Genomic DNA, 16,469 nt, shown 5'->3' with positions numbered 1-16,469 from the left:
GCTCTATTGCTTTCGAGAGAAACATTAAAAATGATTGGCACACTTTGTTTAGTGACTGACGGGCATATGGGTAGGGGGAAAACATCAAAACACAAAAACCGTCCCTCTAGTTGACTTGGCAAGCGGGAAAATTCCATTGCTTTTTTGAGTGTATGAGTCATATAAAGCTGCATCATCCACCCTTTCAAAATTCCATTTCCAAAATTCTCCATTATTATTCCACAAGGAAACTGCACTGTAATTAACCCCCTTTGAAGCTCCCAAGAACCCTCTCTCTCTCTCTCTCTCTCTCTCTCTCTCTCTCTCTCTCATATTTAATTTTCTATTATTGCTACACACTTTCACATATATTATATATATATATACAAACTCATATATATATATATATTTATATATGTATATAATTAGACCAATCAACTCCAAGCCAAGTTCAATAACATCATGTTGAAGGAGTACAATCACCAGCCACTGATGAAGATGGAGATCACAGTGATATCAGCCCAAGGCCTCAAAACCACCTCCCCTACTATATTCTCAAACAAGATCAGAACCTTCATTACCCTCACCACCACCAACGGTGATCACAAGTGCCACGTGTACAGCACAGGGGTGGATGATGAAGGAGGTATCAACCCTACATGGGGTGACAAATTTCATGTCCCTGTGGACACAAGTTTCTTCACAAACAGGTACTCTTGCATATATCTGCAGCTTTACAGCAAGGGGCTCATAATGGGCCGGACCCAGTTGGGCTGGTGCCAAATCTCTGCTCAAGATATTGGGTTTCCGCCGGCCGGTTCAGCACGGTACTTGAGTTACCGGCTACGGGCTAGAGACGGTTCCAGGACCAATGGGATTGTGAACCTTTCTGTGAAGTTGGAAAATTTGGGTCCGGTCAGCGGTCATGGGCAGCCAAACTCCGTCAATGCGCCATCATTTGGCATGTGTGGCACAGTCATTGGTACGCCGGTGACAGCTCTACTGCCACCTTTGGGTGAGTGCTCTGTGAATTGTGAAGGGCAGTTAGATCACGTGGGTTTTGGTTGCAAAGAGGCACATAGATGGGCCACGTGTGATTCTGAAGGGCACCATTCCAGAAATTGAGAGAGTATCTCAACGCGCGAGTATCACCACTCCTTAATTGACGTTGGATCAGGTTTTAAAAAAATGCGTGTTTTGTGTACCAATTAGCTTAGCTTTTGGTTTAGTATTTCTCGTTTAAATATTGAAAAATGTCGCAAATTTGAATTATTTATCTTTCATTATAAGCACTGTTTATTTTAGTACCATTATGAAGAAAAAAGAGGAAAAAGATAAAAAGAGAAGGAGAGAGGTGTTAATTTAGGGGACCAAAAAAGCAAACTAGCACTAATTGTCACTAATTGTCAAGTACAAGTATTGGAAAATAAAGTGAGTAAAGCTACTCATGAAAATCCAATTAGGTAACTATCACCACTCATGCATCATCCTTCCACATTCCTCCCAAGTGTAGATCCATGGCAACTGTAAGCTCATCTTTACCTACAACCATTTCAAATCCCATGATTTTATCAAAGTGCTCTGAATGTGATGGGCTATCTAATTCACAACTACCATGGTGACTCAAGCAATCAAGAGCCCACATGAGGCCATATTTGTGTTTGTCTTTTCTCAAAGTTTTATCCCCTCCATGTCACATGATATGAGATCCACATCAATCATGTAGATTCCTTTTTTCTTTTTTCTTTAGAGTTTAGGGAAATATTTTTACTCCCTACTTTTAACTCTATATATATATCACTATTATTTTCAACACTTGACATGTGTCCATGTGCATAACTATAGTTAATTTTTTACTTTGTCTTTGTGGAATCATGATTATACCCATAGACAAATGTCAAGTGTTAAAGTGGTGAGCAAAAATATTCTCTTTTTTCCATCGGACGGAGGAATGAAAGAATACAACACAAAATCTTGAATGCAAGAGAAAATTATTAAGTCTATTATAAATTTGCATCTCCAATGAGGGGTTGTATAATGAGGTGTATGTTAAATATACACCATTTGTAATCGGAATCACCCTCAATGGGAAGATGTAAACGATTGTAATTTTGAATCACAATTGTGATATGCAAATTTAGATGCACATGTGCATCATTTTTTACATTTTTTGCAGTAACCACATTTACAACCCCCGGAGATGTGAAGAGGATGTAAAAGTGGCTTTACACCTCCGAAAATACACACCCCCTCTCTCTCCCCAATTCTTTCCTATCTTGGAAAATTTGAGGTTGTTTAAATGCTCTTAATCATTAGAGAGGTTATAGTCTTTATCACTAGAGTCTATTTTACGTAAGAGAAAAAGTAAAGTTGAGGTAGCACTTGAGTGTGGATCTCTTGTTGGAGATGATGCGTGTTTTTTGCACCGAAGACATGGACGGTATGTCGGGACTCTAATTTTAAATTATGAGTGCTGATTTTAAAACATAAAGGTGTAATTGATTATGATATCATGTGGAAAATGGAAAGTAGCCATAGGTGCAAAATTAGATCACATCGAGTCATTGACATTGACACAAATACTGCTCTCTATTTTTCTCAATTTGTACATTTAATCCTAATATTAGGAATATCAACATGATCTTGTTCAGATTCACAGATATAAGATGATTATGTTGCCATAGTGTGGGAAATTATTCGTACATCTAATTCTTGTAGATATAATTAAATTTTAATATGAAATTACTCGATTCGAGGTTTTAGTATGTCGCCATACAGTCTAACAAGAGAATATTTTCCCTCGACGCTACATGTAATTGGATTTTAGTACGAAATTACTTGATTTAAGGTTTTAGGAATGTATTCTACTCGCAATATAGGGGCAAACTATTCTAAAATCTCCCAATTTTGGGCCGCTGCAGAATAACAGAACTGATAGTCTTTTGGTATTTTATGTTTTGTCCCCCTATGTTCAACGAATAAATTAACGCACAAACTAGCAAGCATCATAATGGCGGTGGTAGTTTGCCAATAAAGCTGTACGGATACCGAAATACAAAAATTGGCTGGCTGCACACAAATCTCGGTGCCTCATTCTTCTACCGGTCCGGAGAGCCAACTCGATGCCCTTTCGGCATCTATTTGAGAACAAGTTGCCTTACAGCCCGTTCTCTTGCTGCACACTACCACGCCACGTTCCTGATTTCAGATGTTGCATCTTGAAGTTTCTTCTTAAATGTCTTAAAACTAGTAGGACTCATCTTGTTCCAATGAAACGACATGCTTCGATTCGTAAGATCTGATCTGAGAGGTGACCGGGAAGTTGGATCCTTTGACGGAGTGTCTTCATACTCTGCAATTGAAAAAAGGGAAAAAGAAAAGCAAAGAGAAATGCTGACATGAGTGTAATATAAACTGACTATTTCTAGCCAGAGAAATTCGGTTGTAAAGCTGCAGGTTAGACCATAAAATATCAGAAGCAAGAATTATGGAACCTACCTTTTTTTTTCAATTATTACACCAGAAATAGAAAACCATAATAGAGAAACATCATCACATTGATGTTAGTTGGAAATATAATGTCTTCAAAGAAAAATTTTAAATAAAAAGCGAACAGTTACAAGCCATGTTTCCACTAAGTTTTTCTGTTTCTTGTGATTCTGAAGATAAAATAGTTTGATTATTATTCTTGAAGCACATTCTTTTAAAAAATAAAGAATCATTTCAGAATCAATTGTGTCAAATGCTTTAACAATATATTTGCTGCTCAATGACGTAAACATGCTCCTCCTCCAAGATTTAAACGGGAGAACTTCCTCCTGTACACAATCTTCGTGGAGATCTTCTTAGGTTAATCTCTAGTATGCTAAGACGGGCTCAGAGTTCCAGTATAACATAGAGCAAACCGCCATCCCCACTTTTTCCAACTTTTTTTTTTAAATTACCAAAACCCACTTTCTCTACTAGCATATAGATATTATTGCATTAGAACCCTATCTTTCATGCAATGAAATAGATGGAGAGGAAAAATTACCTGAAGACATGGGGAACTGATATTGCCTTTTTAAGAATTTGGAGGCCTCTCTATCTTTCTTGTGGCATAAAATCCGTACCAAAGTGTGGGCATTATTTAAGCGCACATGATTGTGATCATGTGAATCTAAGCCTGATGATATTTGTTCACTTGCAGCCATCAGCATTTGGATAATACTTTCAGTCTACAGAAACAGAGGTCGTGTCATGCTTCCAGTTTCAGCCTTTCAAGTTCAACAGAGAGGGTATACAATTCTCATTACAAGAGACCAAACCTGAAAAGAATACACGTTCAGTATCTGCTCAGCAAATTTTGCTTCCTGCTCCACTAGCGATCGAGGAAGGCCTTCTCCATCAGCTACAAAAAATTCCTAGGAAGTTTAGCAGCATAGCTCCATTAGCAACCAATATATGGTTATGTATTTTGACAAAAAGTAATGAGCATGTATGAGCGTAAACCATCCCCCGGTACTTACAGACCCAAGCTATCTCCATAAGTTAGGGATGTACATCAAGTGGTATTTGTTTATGAGCTCAAGTTTAAGCACGCAAGCATCTTCCAGAGTTTTGGAAATTGTTCTCTTAGGTCATTGAGTTTGAAAGAAATTTGATATTAATGTTAGTGGCAACACATTTGACCATTTCTTTCTGAACAAGTTTACCTAAGCATCTAAGAATTAAGAGTGATTTTGTCTCAATGCTAGTTGGAGATACACAGAGACAGACAGACAGACAGACAGACAGAGACAGAGCACCATACCTTTAGTGTGGCAAGGTCATCCTCCATCAGTAAAATATCTGAATCACAAAATGCACGAGAAGGCCCTCCATCAAGCAGCACCCATACAAAGCCTTCCTAAACCACATATGATGCAAGATTAAAACCACCACAAGAAACGGGCCACAGAAGATTAGTTTCTAATAATGAGACATACCAGTGATGCCCGAAAGATGCTTAAAACGACGACATCTCTAAGAGAATCATCAATTAAACCACATAGATGACCAAGGACCTACAAAAATGCCTCTAAGATGAAGAGAATCCACTTGACAATATTTGATGAAACCATAACCACAAACTTATACACAGAGAGAGAGAGATTAATATCTTACAGTATCAATATGTGTGAGAACACCATCCAAACGAGCACCTTCAACATTACCACAGTATAAACCGAAAAGGAATGCACGCCTGAGATCCAAGAACACGACTCTTGCACCTAGTAATTGAATTTTAACAAACATGATTGAGCATAATTGTCTTCTATCATCATGCACATCCGCACACTTATATCATTTAAATTTATTTTAATGGAGAAAACTAAGTAGGTTCCTTAATTTCACCAAGCGACAATGAGATAAGTTCACAGAAATATAATAATATTATTATTATAATAATACAGAATGGTGAGCAAGAGCAGGTTAGGCAAACAAGTTATATTAGACCATCAAGTATCACCCCCTCCCTTGAAGCATGAAACTTAACATTCACATACACTCTATTCAAAATTTCAAGTGAAGCTAAGCATAAAAGCCTATTGCTAGATGTGTATAGGAAAGCCACATATTTGGTCATTGTATAACAAACTTCAATGTAGCCACATTTCTGTAAGAGGGTTTATCCATTGCCTGGTCATCAGTAAAACCAACTGTAGATAGAGCTTCACGGTGATGTTTCACAAATCAAGCAGAAGAAGGACAATTACAAATGAGGGGACCTGACTTTCAAATTATGCAGACAAATATCTTCATTACAAGAATGATAATGTTATGGATGAAGTGAGACATACAAAAATTAGATAGCATATTATTAGCACGTTTAGTGAGTTGATAGAAAAAGCTAACTCACCAGTAAAGTCACAAAGTCTGCTGATAGCATTTGCTGCAGTATCCCTGATAATTTCAAAGGTGGTGGCAAAGAGCTCATCAACTTGTTCATTACATGTTGAGGTTCCTAGAGACTGTTTCTTGTCTGATCAAATAAAAATTACCATAAGCGTGTAAATATCAATCAATTGAGTTGTACTACTTGGGAAAATTGTCATTTTACTCTGATTTTGCTTGTCATCTTCCAGTTAAAGGAAACAAAGCATTTGTTTAACTATGGCATAACTCTTGTTAATATTACATGTGATTATAATGTCCTCAACTTGATTATCCATTAACTAAGCAATTGGACCTTCTGTGTGGAAAAAAAAGGAATGAAGTTCAGATAAAGCATGACACATTCAAGTCTTAAGATCTGCCTTTTTCTGTGACAGCACCAACCAGAATCAGTTGATTGGTTGGTCCATCTTGCAAAGTATTGTCCTAATCAAAGACTAGGCAAGGTCAGCACCATGGCTATTATGCACAGTAGTAAAAGGAAAAAGAGTACCACAATAATAGTAAGTACTTCCCTTGTAATGCCACAATTCTAGTTTTGTCCTTATGAGGAAACTTTTATACCTAGCACGAAACCTACAACTTAACTGCAATAGATACAAAGGGCATCACTGAGTATCAATATACAAAGTAGCATACCCCATTTTTTATCAGAAGAATGTCTGACAAGTGCCCAAGATTTTCTGATCCCCTCTTCTAGTATGTCTATTTGTTTCTGAATATACTGCAGGAACAAACATATATCAGTATATTGTATTCTTTCAAATAATTAACAAAAGTAGCACCATCTAAAGGAAAAGGGAGGAAGAATGAAATGCAAACAATTTTCAAGATGGGCTCAAGAACTTATGCTGCAATACCAAATACCAAAGTTGAGGTTCTATCATCAGAACCGAGGATATGGGAGTAACAAATGATCCCACTAAAGACCTTGACTTGAGCTTACTACATAAAATATTTCACAGGCATTTAAATTAGTTTACCAGATTTGGTAAGATGGTATATAATACAATAATAACTGCCGATATTATAAGGCAAAAAAGTATCAAAATATAGAGCTTCTGAGTTAAATCATTGTCTGTCATCACCCCCATAATCCTCATATCAGTTCTCCTTTGCATCCATGTCTTGTAATCAGTATTTATCATATGCATGCAACATCAGCACACTAAATTTGGGGGGATTACGACTCTACTTTAACCTTCATCATTCCAATATATTTCTAGATTTTCACACTCTTACAGGTTGCAGTCTTATTATCAAAATGGGGCTTGTAGTCTTCCGTTGTGTTCAAAGGACTCAAATGTCCCAAATAATTGTTGTCTCCAGGCGTTTGAATATAAACTGGAAATGTCTCTTTTTGGCCAATAAACTTCATCAAAGTAGACTTATGAATGATGGTTACTACTCAACTTTGATATTAATCTTTCTCTAACTATCCAAATCTTCAATATTTTGATATGAATGATGACATAATTACATGATCCATTTTGAAAATTACAAGCATCAGATAAAAGGAAAAAACACTTTGCATCAGAGAAAAAGATTCAATTGTTCCTGCAAAATTATTTATACAAATTGCAAAAAATAAACTGATTATTTAAGTATTTATAAATCACAACATTCACGTACTTTTAAAGTATTCAGTCTGATGCAGAGTTTGGGTATTGTCAAACTATTCAACTTGTCATACACATTATCATCCAGAGGCACACACTCCAGCAACTTTTTCTTCATCACAGGAATCGTCGTCTCCTTGTAACGAGTCAATGGAGGAGGTGATGGATATAAATGATTCTTCTCAACTGCATGGAGGCACTGTGACTGTTAATACAAGAAACTAGATCTCCTTGTAATGACTAACAGTAAATTATCCGTCCACTCAATGCAGACTCAAAACTTACTAAAATATACTGTGTATCATCAAGCCACACACACACACACACATATATATTGACACCTGGTATCATTAGCGAAAAGTTTTAGTTGTCAAGTTCTCAAAAGCCTCAAGTAATTCGGCACAAATGAATGGAGTTGATTCAATACATCTTGTACAACTCTCTTGTTTTGCCTGATCAGGCAGAAGAATTGTCTCATTATAGTTACAGCTACACAAACAGTGTCCATAAGCAAAACTTTTGCTTTTTTTAAAAATCCTTTTCTGATACGTTATGTCCTATAGAAACTTGATAGATAATTCAGAAAGTTTTTGTTAAGGTATTTTTCTAGTATCAACATTATGCTTTAAAACATGTCAACAGAGAGATAAAAAGATAAAACTATCAATATCATTCTCTAGTAACAAGCATCCAGGCCTTCACACATGCCCCAACCCCAAAAGAAAATAAGTCAAAACACCAAAATCAAATTCCATAGTGAAGTTATGTTAAGATTGATTTTTTTTCAAGTGAAAGTCAAGGAAGCATATAGGGTAATAAATGAATCCATTAAATATACTAGTATGCAGAGATGTGTAATACCTAACTCGTCGAGCAATTTCAGCAAATAGGCATCCAGGGCGTGGAAGACAACAGATAACAGACCTTGCAAATGTGTGATGTCCATAGGGAGATTGAAACCAAAAAATTGATCCAGAGTCTGCAATAAACAATGGAATGAAGCAAATATCAAACCTGGTATAAGATATACTTTTAGAGAAACAATTAGAACAGTAATCTGGATTGGGACAATATAACAATCACAGGAAACTTGAAGGAGATTTCTAAGTGGAAGAAGAAAGAAAAAGACAAATGCAAAGAGCTGAATCAAACAACTTCCATTCTCTGAACTTCCCACCTATTTGTCTGTCAAGACAGTTCAGTGAACCTCTATCACAAATATCATGAAAACATTGCAAACGGTTGGATCTCAGTTCAATAAAATGCAACAAATCATGTTTTGGCTATAAGTACCTCCTCTATAATCCTAAATACTTCAATTATTGATGGTGCCTGCCTTTGCTGAGATGACAAAGGTTCCCATTCCTGCACATTCCAAAAAAATTAAAACATAAAGTACCAAGCATTAAAGAGAAGACGTCCTCTTCTTAAAGCATATCCAAACTTGAAAACACGTTAGGTGGTTACCAAGTAGATGGTCAACAAATACATCAGATATCAAACTTATCTACAACTGGGAAAGAAGAAAAAGAAAAATTTACCAACAGATTCAAACTTGGAGGCACATTTTCATTCATTTGTGCGCTGAGATAATTACATATTGCTAAAATTATATGGCGCAACCCAACTAATCCTAGATCCCAACTAATTAGGATTATTGATGTTACACTTCACAAGGAATAGGACAGGCTAAAATCATGGAAAATAAGAGAGGAAATATATAAAAGACAAAATTCAACAAGTTATCCCTTGCCTTCATCATCTGCTCTCTTCTCACATGCACAAGCACACGTGAAGGTCCATGCTAAAGTGTCTTACAGGCTGATCAGCATGACAACTGATCAAAAGTAAATACATTATTTTCTGACAAATGCATTTGTACACATCATCAAGCAGCAATGTATCTACTTTCTTGTACCCACTGGTTGCCTAGAATCACACTATCAGTTTGTTTGATAAGCTATATACTATTTCCTTGTTATATTTCCTTGTTAACTTAGTGCATCTGTTTAGTCAGACGGGAAGGAAAAAACTAAATTTGCATTTTTAAACAACACCATCCAAGTCCACGTAGAGCCAACCTCAAGATCAAACGCGCGTCCAGTCCATTCCAATATACGTGCATGCTGAGCAATCACCCAATCAAGAATGATAGGTTTAGCAACCTCGCCAATCTGCCCAAAATAGAAAGGCCAAACAGATTATTCTTTGACATCTCATCTAATTAAAGCCGAAGAAATTATATAAGAAAAAACAAAACCTAAAGCTGAAGAACGCAAGAACAAATCCAGTACATTGTAAACTAAATAACAAAGAAAAATTCAATCACAATCATAAGCTCTAAAATGCATGCATGATGCAAATCTTTTCAAAACTGACATTGTCAGTTCTTGAGTTTCTTCTTACGTTGGACCCATCACCAAACAAAATGAACAGCAGAAATTGAATTGAATGCTATAAGGCTCCTGAAGTCTACAGACCACAATGATCACCTCGCCATTAAGTCATTAATATGTATAGAGAATAAAAGAACTCAATGTGCGTTAATCCCAGAACAGAATGATTATATCATCAGCAGTACAACAAAATTTTATGCAAGCAGAAAACAAATCAGAAAAAGATAAGGAAGATCACAGAATAAAGCAAAATAATTTTTTTAATAAAACTGAGCATCGACTGCAATTGAAATTCAGAAACTCAGTTAACAGACCTAAGTGACAACTTAAGCTAGTAGATTTGCTAATCCAAATACATTTCAAACAGAAAACGTGACAATAACAGCATTCTTGCCCAAAAGAAAAAAAGAGACAAGAATGGAACTGAACATCTGCATATTTTTTCTGGTTTCCGGTATATTTACGACAGTATTTATGAGATGCAATTAAAAAAACAAATATACAATATCCTCACATTAAAAACTTTAAAAAATAAATACATTAACCATAAACTAACCGGATAATGGTGCAGATCTCCGCTGTTTGCTCCATTACCAATATTATATAGCTGAGTTAGGCCTTGATCCAATAAATGAGCAGCTGGAAGCACCGATATAACATCTTCAGAAAGAGATGATACTCCATCAATAAATGATTTCTGCACATTAATACAACAAATTAATTACAAGTTCACAGCCTACAGGCTGCAAGAAAATTGATAATTCATTTATAGAGGTGCAAAAGCAGACCAGTCTTTCCCAATAAACCCGGTGCAATTGCATAGCCACGATCATCACAGATTGAGGACACAATTTACATAGCTTCGGGTAGAACACATTGAACTCTCTCTCAGAAATCAACCTCAGTTCATTTGCAAGCACATTTAAGGGATGTTTCTTTTCCACTTTGGATAACTGATCTATGTTACTTGCTACCTAAAAGTATAAACAAATAAGTGTCATCCAAAACTGAAAGGCCAACTAAATCTTATACAAACTTGAAATCAAACATCTCTCACCCGTCTGTATGCAGCTTCAATGGACCTTTTCACATAAGATTCAAATATTGTAGAAGGATCCTCATCGAGAATATTCAACCTGCTCAACTGCAAGTATGAAAGTTTTCATAAGATTATTTGTCCGTTCAAAATTCAACTGAGATCCAACCACCAAGCTTCTTTATCCAAAAACTAATGTGTGTAGTTAAATATTTAATCAAGCAACAAGCAGAACCATATTAGACCATTGAAGCAGTATCAATGCCAACTCCTGACAATAAGCTAACCTTCATATCACCACCATCGCGGAAAGTATGAATGCCAACTACTGACACTAAGCTCCATACCTTCTTTAAGTGACAAGGTTGCTGAAATAAAAATTTCAAAATTAGAAGGAAAATATCGGGAAATGCAAAACCATTCTACAAGCCTTTTTCAATATGTAAATTTCACTTGCACACGACATCCAAGGATGCAAAAGAAAAATAAAATAAGTCAACATTATTTAACAAGAAGTTACAAAGTTTAGATTATTATCATTTCATTTGTATATTTGAGTAACAATGATAAAGATTATGATCATCTTGTAGACAATGCTGCAAGATATAACAAGTTGTCTCTTCGTAAAAGTAAAACCTAAACGCAAATGGGATATAATATAACAACACTGTTAAAGAATAGAAATTAACCTGACTAAAATGCAGATGATAATCTTCCAATTTACTCTCGGACCAGATGCTTATCAAGTAGAAGACAGCCTCTACCAAACTAAGCTTTATCTCACTGCCATTGCATTGCCTTGAACATAACAGGCTATTCATATATAGCCTCAACTTCTCATCATCATCTTCAGCTGATATAATTTTCTGCAACTCTAGTGTTGCATATTCCAACAGCACAGGCTCATCTGTCGCAACAAACTTCAGCACAGAAATTTGCCTCAGATAACTGCTTAGGGATGGTACTTAGTATTGACATGGCAAGTGAAAGGCAATGGTATAGGTAACCTAAACAACAATGGTGCAATATTCTTTCAATCTACTATTCCAAAAATTAGAAAAGGTTTGATGCCATCAAAATGCAATATATGGAATTCAGGACTGTTGAGGACATTTGCTCAGTTACAATACTATAGATTACTGCTTCTTTTACTTAAATTTACCCCGTGCACTATAAAATTAACATTCATGATCAAGTACACATAGATTTAGAGAAGGGTAAATGATTACTATAATTTTATCATGATTGAAGAATGCATCTATAAAGTTGCATCACAAAACATGCTCCACAGATGTTAAACATAAAAGATAATATGTATACCTGTTGGAAAAGAACCCACCCATATAGTGCATCATGGATTTTTTGAGTAATGCCTAAAGTAGGCCATGCCATCTTTATAAGCATCAGGAAATCATCAGCTTCCTAAAAGAACGAAAGCAGCAGAGTTGAGCTTCAACCAAAAGTAAAACTATAAGTACAAAAACAGAAGATCTTTAACTGAAATTAATACAAGGATATATCTACCTCTATCAGCTGGCCTTCATCAAGAACATCAAACACTCCAAGAAGTAGTTTTTCATAAAGTCTAATATTCAGGTGATACCCAGAAGTCCAATAATAGGTCTCACTTTGGATACCGAAGTGTCCTGGAAGAGATGAAAACTTCAAGGCCGCCTCTTTGATAACTGATAGAACCTCTGCCCGTTCAGATAGAGACATAAAGTCCCATTCCTGCAACATCAAGACCAATCAGGGCCATAATCGAACTGTGGAAACAGCTAAGAAAATTAATAATAAGCATCCCAATAAGTAGTCAAATTAACTGTTGCTATACTGCTGCAAACTCGCAAGGACACACCTTCGAATTTCTGACCACAGCTAGAGAGCGCTTAATAGCTTGTTGATCATGTGCTACAAGATTAGCAGAAAAACAGAGAAGCTCTTCTAAGATACTTGCCTACAAAATTAGTACAAAATCATTCTGTTAAGTCAAAGCGTAAAACGATCCTTTCTATATTTAACAAGGTAACAAAGTCCTTTAGTACAACACAAACATGACAAGAACTACGTCGATATCTTGCCAATTATCAAATTCCTCAACCTCTCAAATTTACCCTGTATTTTGGATTAAACAATTAACCAGCTGAACAGATTCTGGCAGGACCCATTACACATTGCCTAGATCCCACAAAAACAACTTCCATTACTGCTAAAGTTGCTATGACAATGCCAAATGGTGCCTTATATATCGACCTTTAACATCAGGGCAGCTCTAATATTCTTGACCAACAACCAACCTAAGGCCCAAAATGAGAACAGCCATGGTAAGGCCAGCATGTTTACACTAAGTTTGGCAACTTGTCTACCCTACTATCAGGGCTAATGCTTTGAGTATTAAGATTCATGGAATCACAAGCCCAACCAGTATCACATTCTGCAGAGCCTGGTCGGTAAAAGGTTTACAGCATGTCCTTGAAAGTACATGTATTATATCAGTCTCACTCAGAATGTGTCCTAGTCAATAATTTTGTGCCAAACTACAGCATGTGAAAGGTGTCCGACTAATATGACAGTTTACCAAGTCCAGCTATTTGTTCTAGCCAGTTTTGATATTAAAAGGATTCATTTTTAAAATATTCCAAAGTTGACCATACCTGTCTATTCTTCCATTGCAAATAAGATTTTTCATTTGGAAAATCAGACTTAAAAGTTCCATTTAAAAGCCCCATCAAAACTTGAGGAACATCGATTTGCACCCGTGTTCTCCCCGACGCTAACAGCATCAACTTTTGCCTAGTGCTCTCATCCATCGCTTCTGAAATCTACAAAAGAAGAAATAATTGCGTCTGAGATGGAATAGTCGCACTACTAAGAAAGAAAGGAAAACTGAGTGAGAAACAGAAATATCCTTCTTGTCTACGTTGGTGTTTGTCATCCCTACCAGGGCCATGTCATGGAAAATTATTAACACAAACAGAAATGCAAAAATATTTGCATAAGCTTTTCTTTACCCCTTCTTTCTAGAAACACTTTATTTAAGCGGTAGAATTATGAAAGAATAACTTCGAATCAAACTGGTTTAAGCTAGACTCTCATATTAACGTATCCATACTCTCTCACATCAACTTATTAGAAAGTACTTTTCGACGTCTACCACCCAACTATTTTAAGAGTAAGACATCCATCGTATATCTTTTCTGGTATATGAAATAAACCAGCCACAGTCCTACTGATATCTGACATGTCAAAGTACGCTGCTTCAAATTCAAAGTCAGAGATTAATTGACGACTTCAAGTGAAGCATTTAGTTAAAAGATGATTATGAGTGCATTCAGTTTTCGACGTCATACATATAAACAACTTTCCAGGCATGGATTCTGCAATATATCCACAATATACATCAAATTGGAAAGCTTTCTGCATCTTTCCTTAAAGTCTGACACTCTTTACTGAGCACATAAAAGTACAGCTCAGAAGTGAAGAGGAGAAAATAATAGTTACCTGCATTTGCACACGGATGGTGTTGAGGAGCTGTAAATGTCTTTCAAGAGGCTGAGACTGCACATTTGCTGTATCCTTTCTACTCTTCAATCGGGACAGCAATTTGGAACTCCTTTGCTTCTTTCTGTCCTCAATTGAACATATTACAATCCTGTTCCATGAAGACAAAGAGTAAGACAACAAGAGAGCACTAGAGAGTAAAAGACTCATTCTAAATCGAACCAGGATCTCAAAATGCCATAACTGAAAAGTAGTAAATATGTTGAATGCAAGAAACAGGGGTTTCACCACCCTCACACATAGAAAGAGAGAAAAGAGAGATTACCCAGAAGTTGCCATAGATGCAAGCAATATTTCATAGGCCGACTCCCGCAAGTCATCATCCGACAATCCTTCAAAAATTCTGAAGCTACGTTACAGTTTTACTTAAAATGTGAAAGGCCGGAGCTTCAGGATACAAATATATACATCTTTTGCAAAAAGAAAAAAAATCCATATGATGTTGTGGAACAGAGATAATTTCATCACTAAAAAAGAAGAGTCTGACTATCATTTGAGGACACGCTGATTTCATTACATTCTTTCAGAAATGACCATACCAAATAGCAGGGGCCATTATTTTATAATCAAAGCAACCCATACCTGTGTTCAGATGAGGCAATCCCAATGACATGTTCGTAACATCTTTAACAGGCTTCGGAGGTGCACTCGGCATGGCTCTATCTTTAAAACCATAGCAATCACCAGCCTTTGCAATGTCCTCAACATTCAAAGAATCCATCTGGGTGGATGAACTTGATGCATTCTCGGAGGTTCGGTTCACATTTATGGGAGAAGGCACACGCCGAGGAGGTGATCCAGATAATTCTGGATCAGAAAGTAGAAAAAAGGAATTGCCTAATTGGGAATGAATCTGCCGAAAAGTTAGAGCATTATGAAACGAAAATGAATTCTATGGTTTTTTCAGAAGAAACATAACCTACTTGACCTAGCAGCAGTAAAGAAAAATAAAAACTTGAGGAGATTCATTTCAAGCTTCTATGAGTTTTGGGTCAGTTGCTTTACTTCTTATCACACTTTTATGTCAGCCAAACAGCTTCTGAAAATCTTCTGAAGATGTTTAATCTCTCTTAAACATAGCATTTTCAAAACACTCACATTTGGCCCAGTTCTTGAACAAAAGCAGAACCACCACCAAAACCAAAACTTCAAACCATAACAAGAATCAAAATTTCACAACTATCTGTGCCTACGTATGTATACTCAAGAAATAGCTAAACGAGTGTCAGAGTGTTCATGCTCACCATGAGAGGGTAAGAAGATTCATGGAAGTACTTCTTGGTTGCTTCAGATATATCCAAAACTCCACCTAAACAAATTCCAATAACAAAATTAGACAAAAATATATTTACTTATATAGCTGAATTTTGTCGGGAAAATGAAAAAAAGACTTGCCGGATTTGACGCAGTCGAGGACATAATCGGCGCTGAGAGTATCAAAATCGATGTGGGAAAGCGAGGCGGCGGACCCGGTCGGGGTCCGGAGCTCCGTGACGAGACCCGACGACGACAAGAGAAATTCTAAGAGCTTACGACGATCACGGCGATATCGCTGCAAAAGAGGTTGGTGCTCCATTGTTAGCAGACACCTCCTCCTACTTGCGACAGTGACGACAAACAACGAAACAAACCAAGGGAGAAGGAGACAGCTCAGACGACAGACATTCGGAGGAGGAGGAGGAGGAGCGCGAAAAGGAGCACGAAGCCCACCCCACAATGTTGTTTTTTCATTTCTTGCTTTCGGCAGATGCTTTTTGTCTTTTTTTTTTGGGTTTATTATACTTTTTGACTCAGACTTTTGATAATTTTTATGTTGACCCCTTGTCTTTGTTTATGTTTTTTTTCTCTGGCTGCCTGCATTTTGAATTTTAAAATCCAACTCAAATATACCTCTCGATGAGGTATAGCATGAAGATTTTTTATTTTTTATTTTTTATAGTTGAATAATTATGATATTTGAAT

General features: G+C 36.5%; 1 protein-coding gene and 1 pseudogene across 9 annotated transcripts; one reads left to right on the top strand and one right to left on the bottom strand.

The window, feature by feature from the left end:
• Positions 1-111: 111 nt before the first annotated feature.
• Positions 112-1,265, top strand: LOC117628128 (annotated as a pseudogene).
• A 1,496-nt stretch (positions 1,266-2,761) lies between these two features.
• LOC117628038 (protein unc-13 homolog) lies at positions 2,762-16,208 on the bottom strand. 9 transcript variants are annotated; one of them, XM_034360393.1, is made up of 25 exons: positions 15,903-16,208; positions 15,752-15,816; positions 15,090-15,360; positions 14,773-14,839; positions 14,448-14,598; positions 13,601-13,768; positions 12,805-12,903; positions 12,471-12,677; positions 12,267-12,368; positions 11,636-11,866; positions 11,234-11,314; positions 10,968-11,054; positions 10,699-10,884; positions 10,467-10,607; positions 9,596-9,688; positions 8,808-8,879; positions 8,376-8,493; positions 7,528-7,700; positions 6,535-6,619; positions 5,861-5,983; positions 5,125-5,231; positions 4,772-4,867; positions 4,287-4,382; positions 4,013-4,196; positions 2,762-3,331 (listed from the first exon to the last, which is right to left on the bottom strand). In XM_034360393.1, exons 1-25 carry the CDS (start codon positions 16,081-16,083, stop codon positions 3,162-3,164), a joined length of 3,354 nt encoding a protein of 1,117 aa, XP_034216284.1. In that variant the 5' UTR covers positions 16,084-16,208; the 3' UTR covers positions 2,762-3,161. The 9 variants fall into 9 exon arrangements, 6 of the variants coding, with proteins under 6 accessions (XP_034216284.1, XP_034216283.1, XP_034216285.1 ...); XM_034360392.1 differs by lacking the exon at positions 8,808-8,879 and adding an exon at positions 4,947-5,024; XM_034360394.1 differs by lacking the exon at positions 11,636-11,866 and adding an exon at positions 4,947-5,024.
• Between the last annotated feature and the right edge of the window lie 261 nt (positions 16,209-16,469).

Source organism: Prunus dulcis, chromosome 5 (genome assembly GCF_902201215.1).
Source record: "Prunus dulcis chromosome 5, ALMONDv2, whole genome shotgun sequence".
In the NCBI taxonomy this organism is placed as follows: domain Eukaryota; kingdom Viridiplantae; phylum Streptophyta; class Magnoliopsida; order Rosales; family Rosaceae; genus Prunus; species Prunus dulcis.
This window is presented reverse-complemented; position numbering and strand designations above follow the sequence as displayed.

What these genes read in the sequence shown, in the direction of transcription:
- LOC117628038 (XM_034360392.1), bottom strand. Translation starts at nt 16,083, where the DNA reads ATGGAGCACCAACCTCTTTTGCAGCGATATCGCCGTGATCGTCGTAAG. An exon ending in TGCAATGGAAGAATAGACAG is followed by an intron (nt 12,904 to 13,600) that starts GTATGGTCAACT and finishes CTAATTTTGTAG; the next exon opens with GCAAGTATCTTAGAAGAGCT. An exon ending in GGGTTTATTGGGAAAGACTG is followed by an intron (nt 10,608 to 10,698) that starts GTCTGCTTTTGC and finishes ATTAATGTGCAG; the next exon opens with AAATCATTTATTGATGGAGT.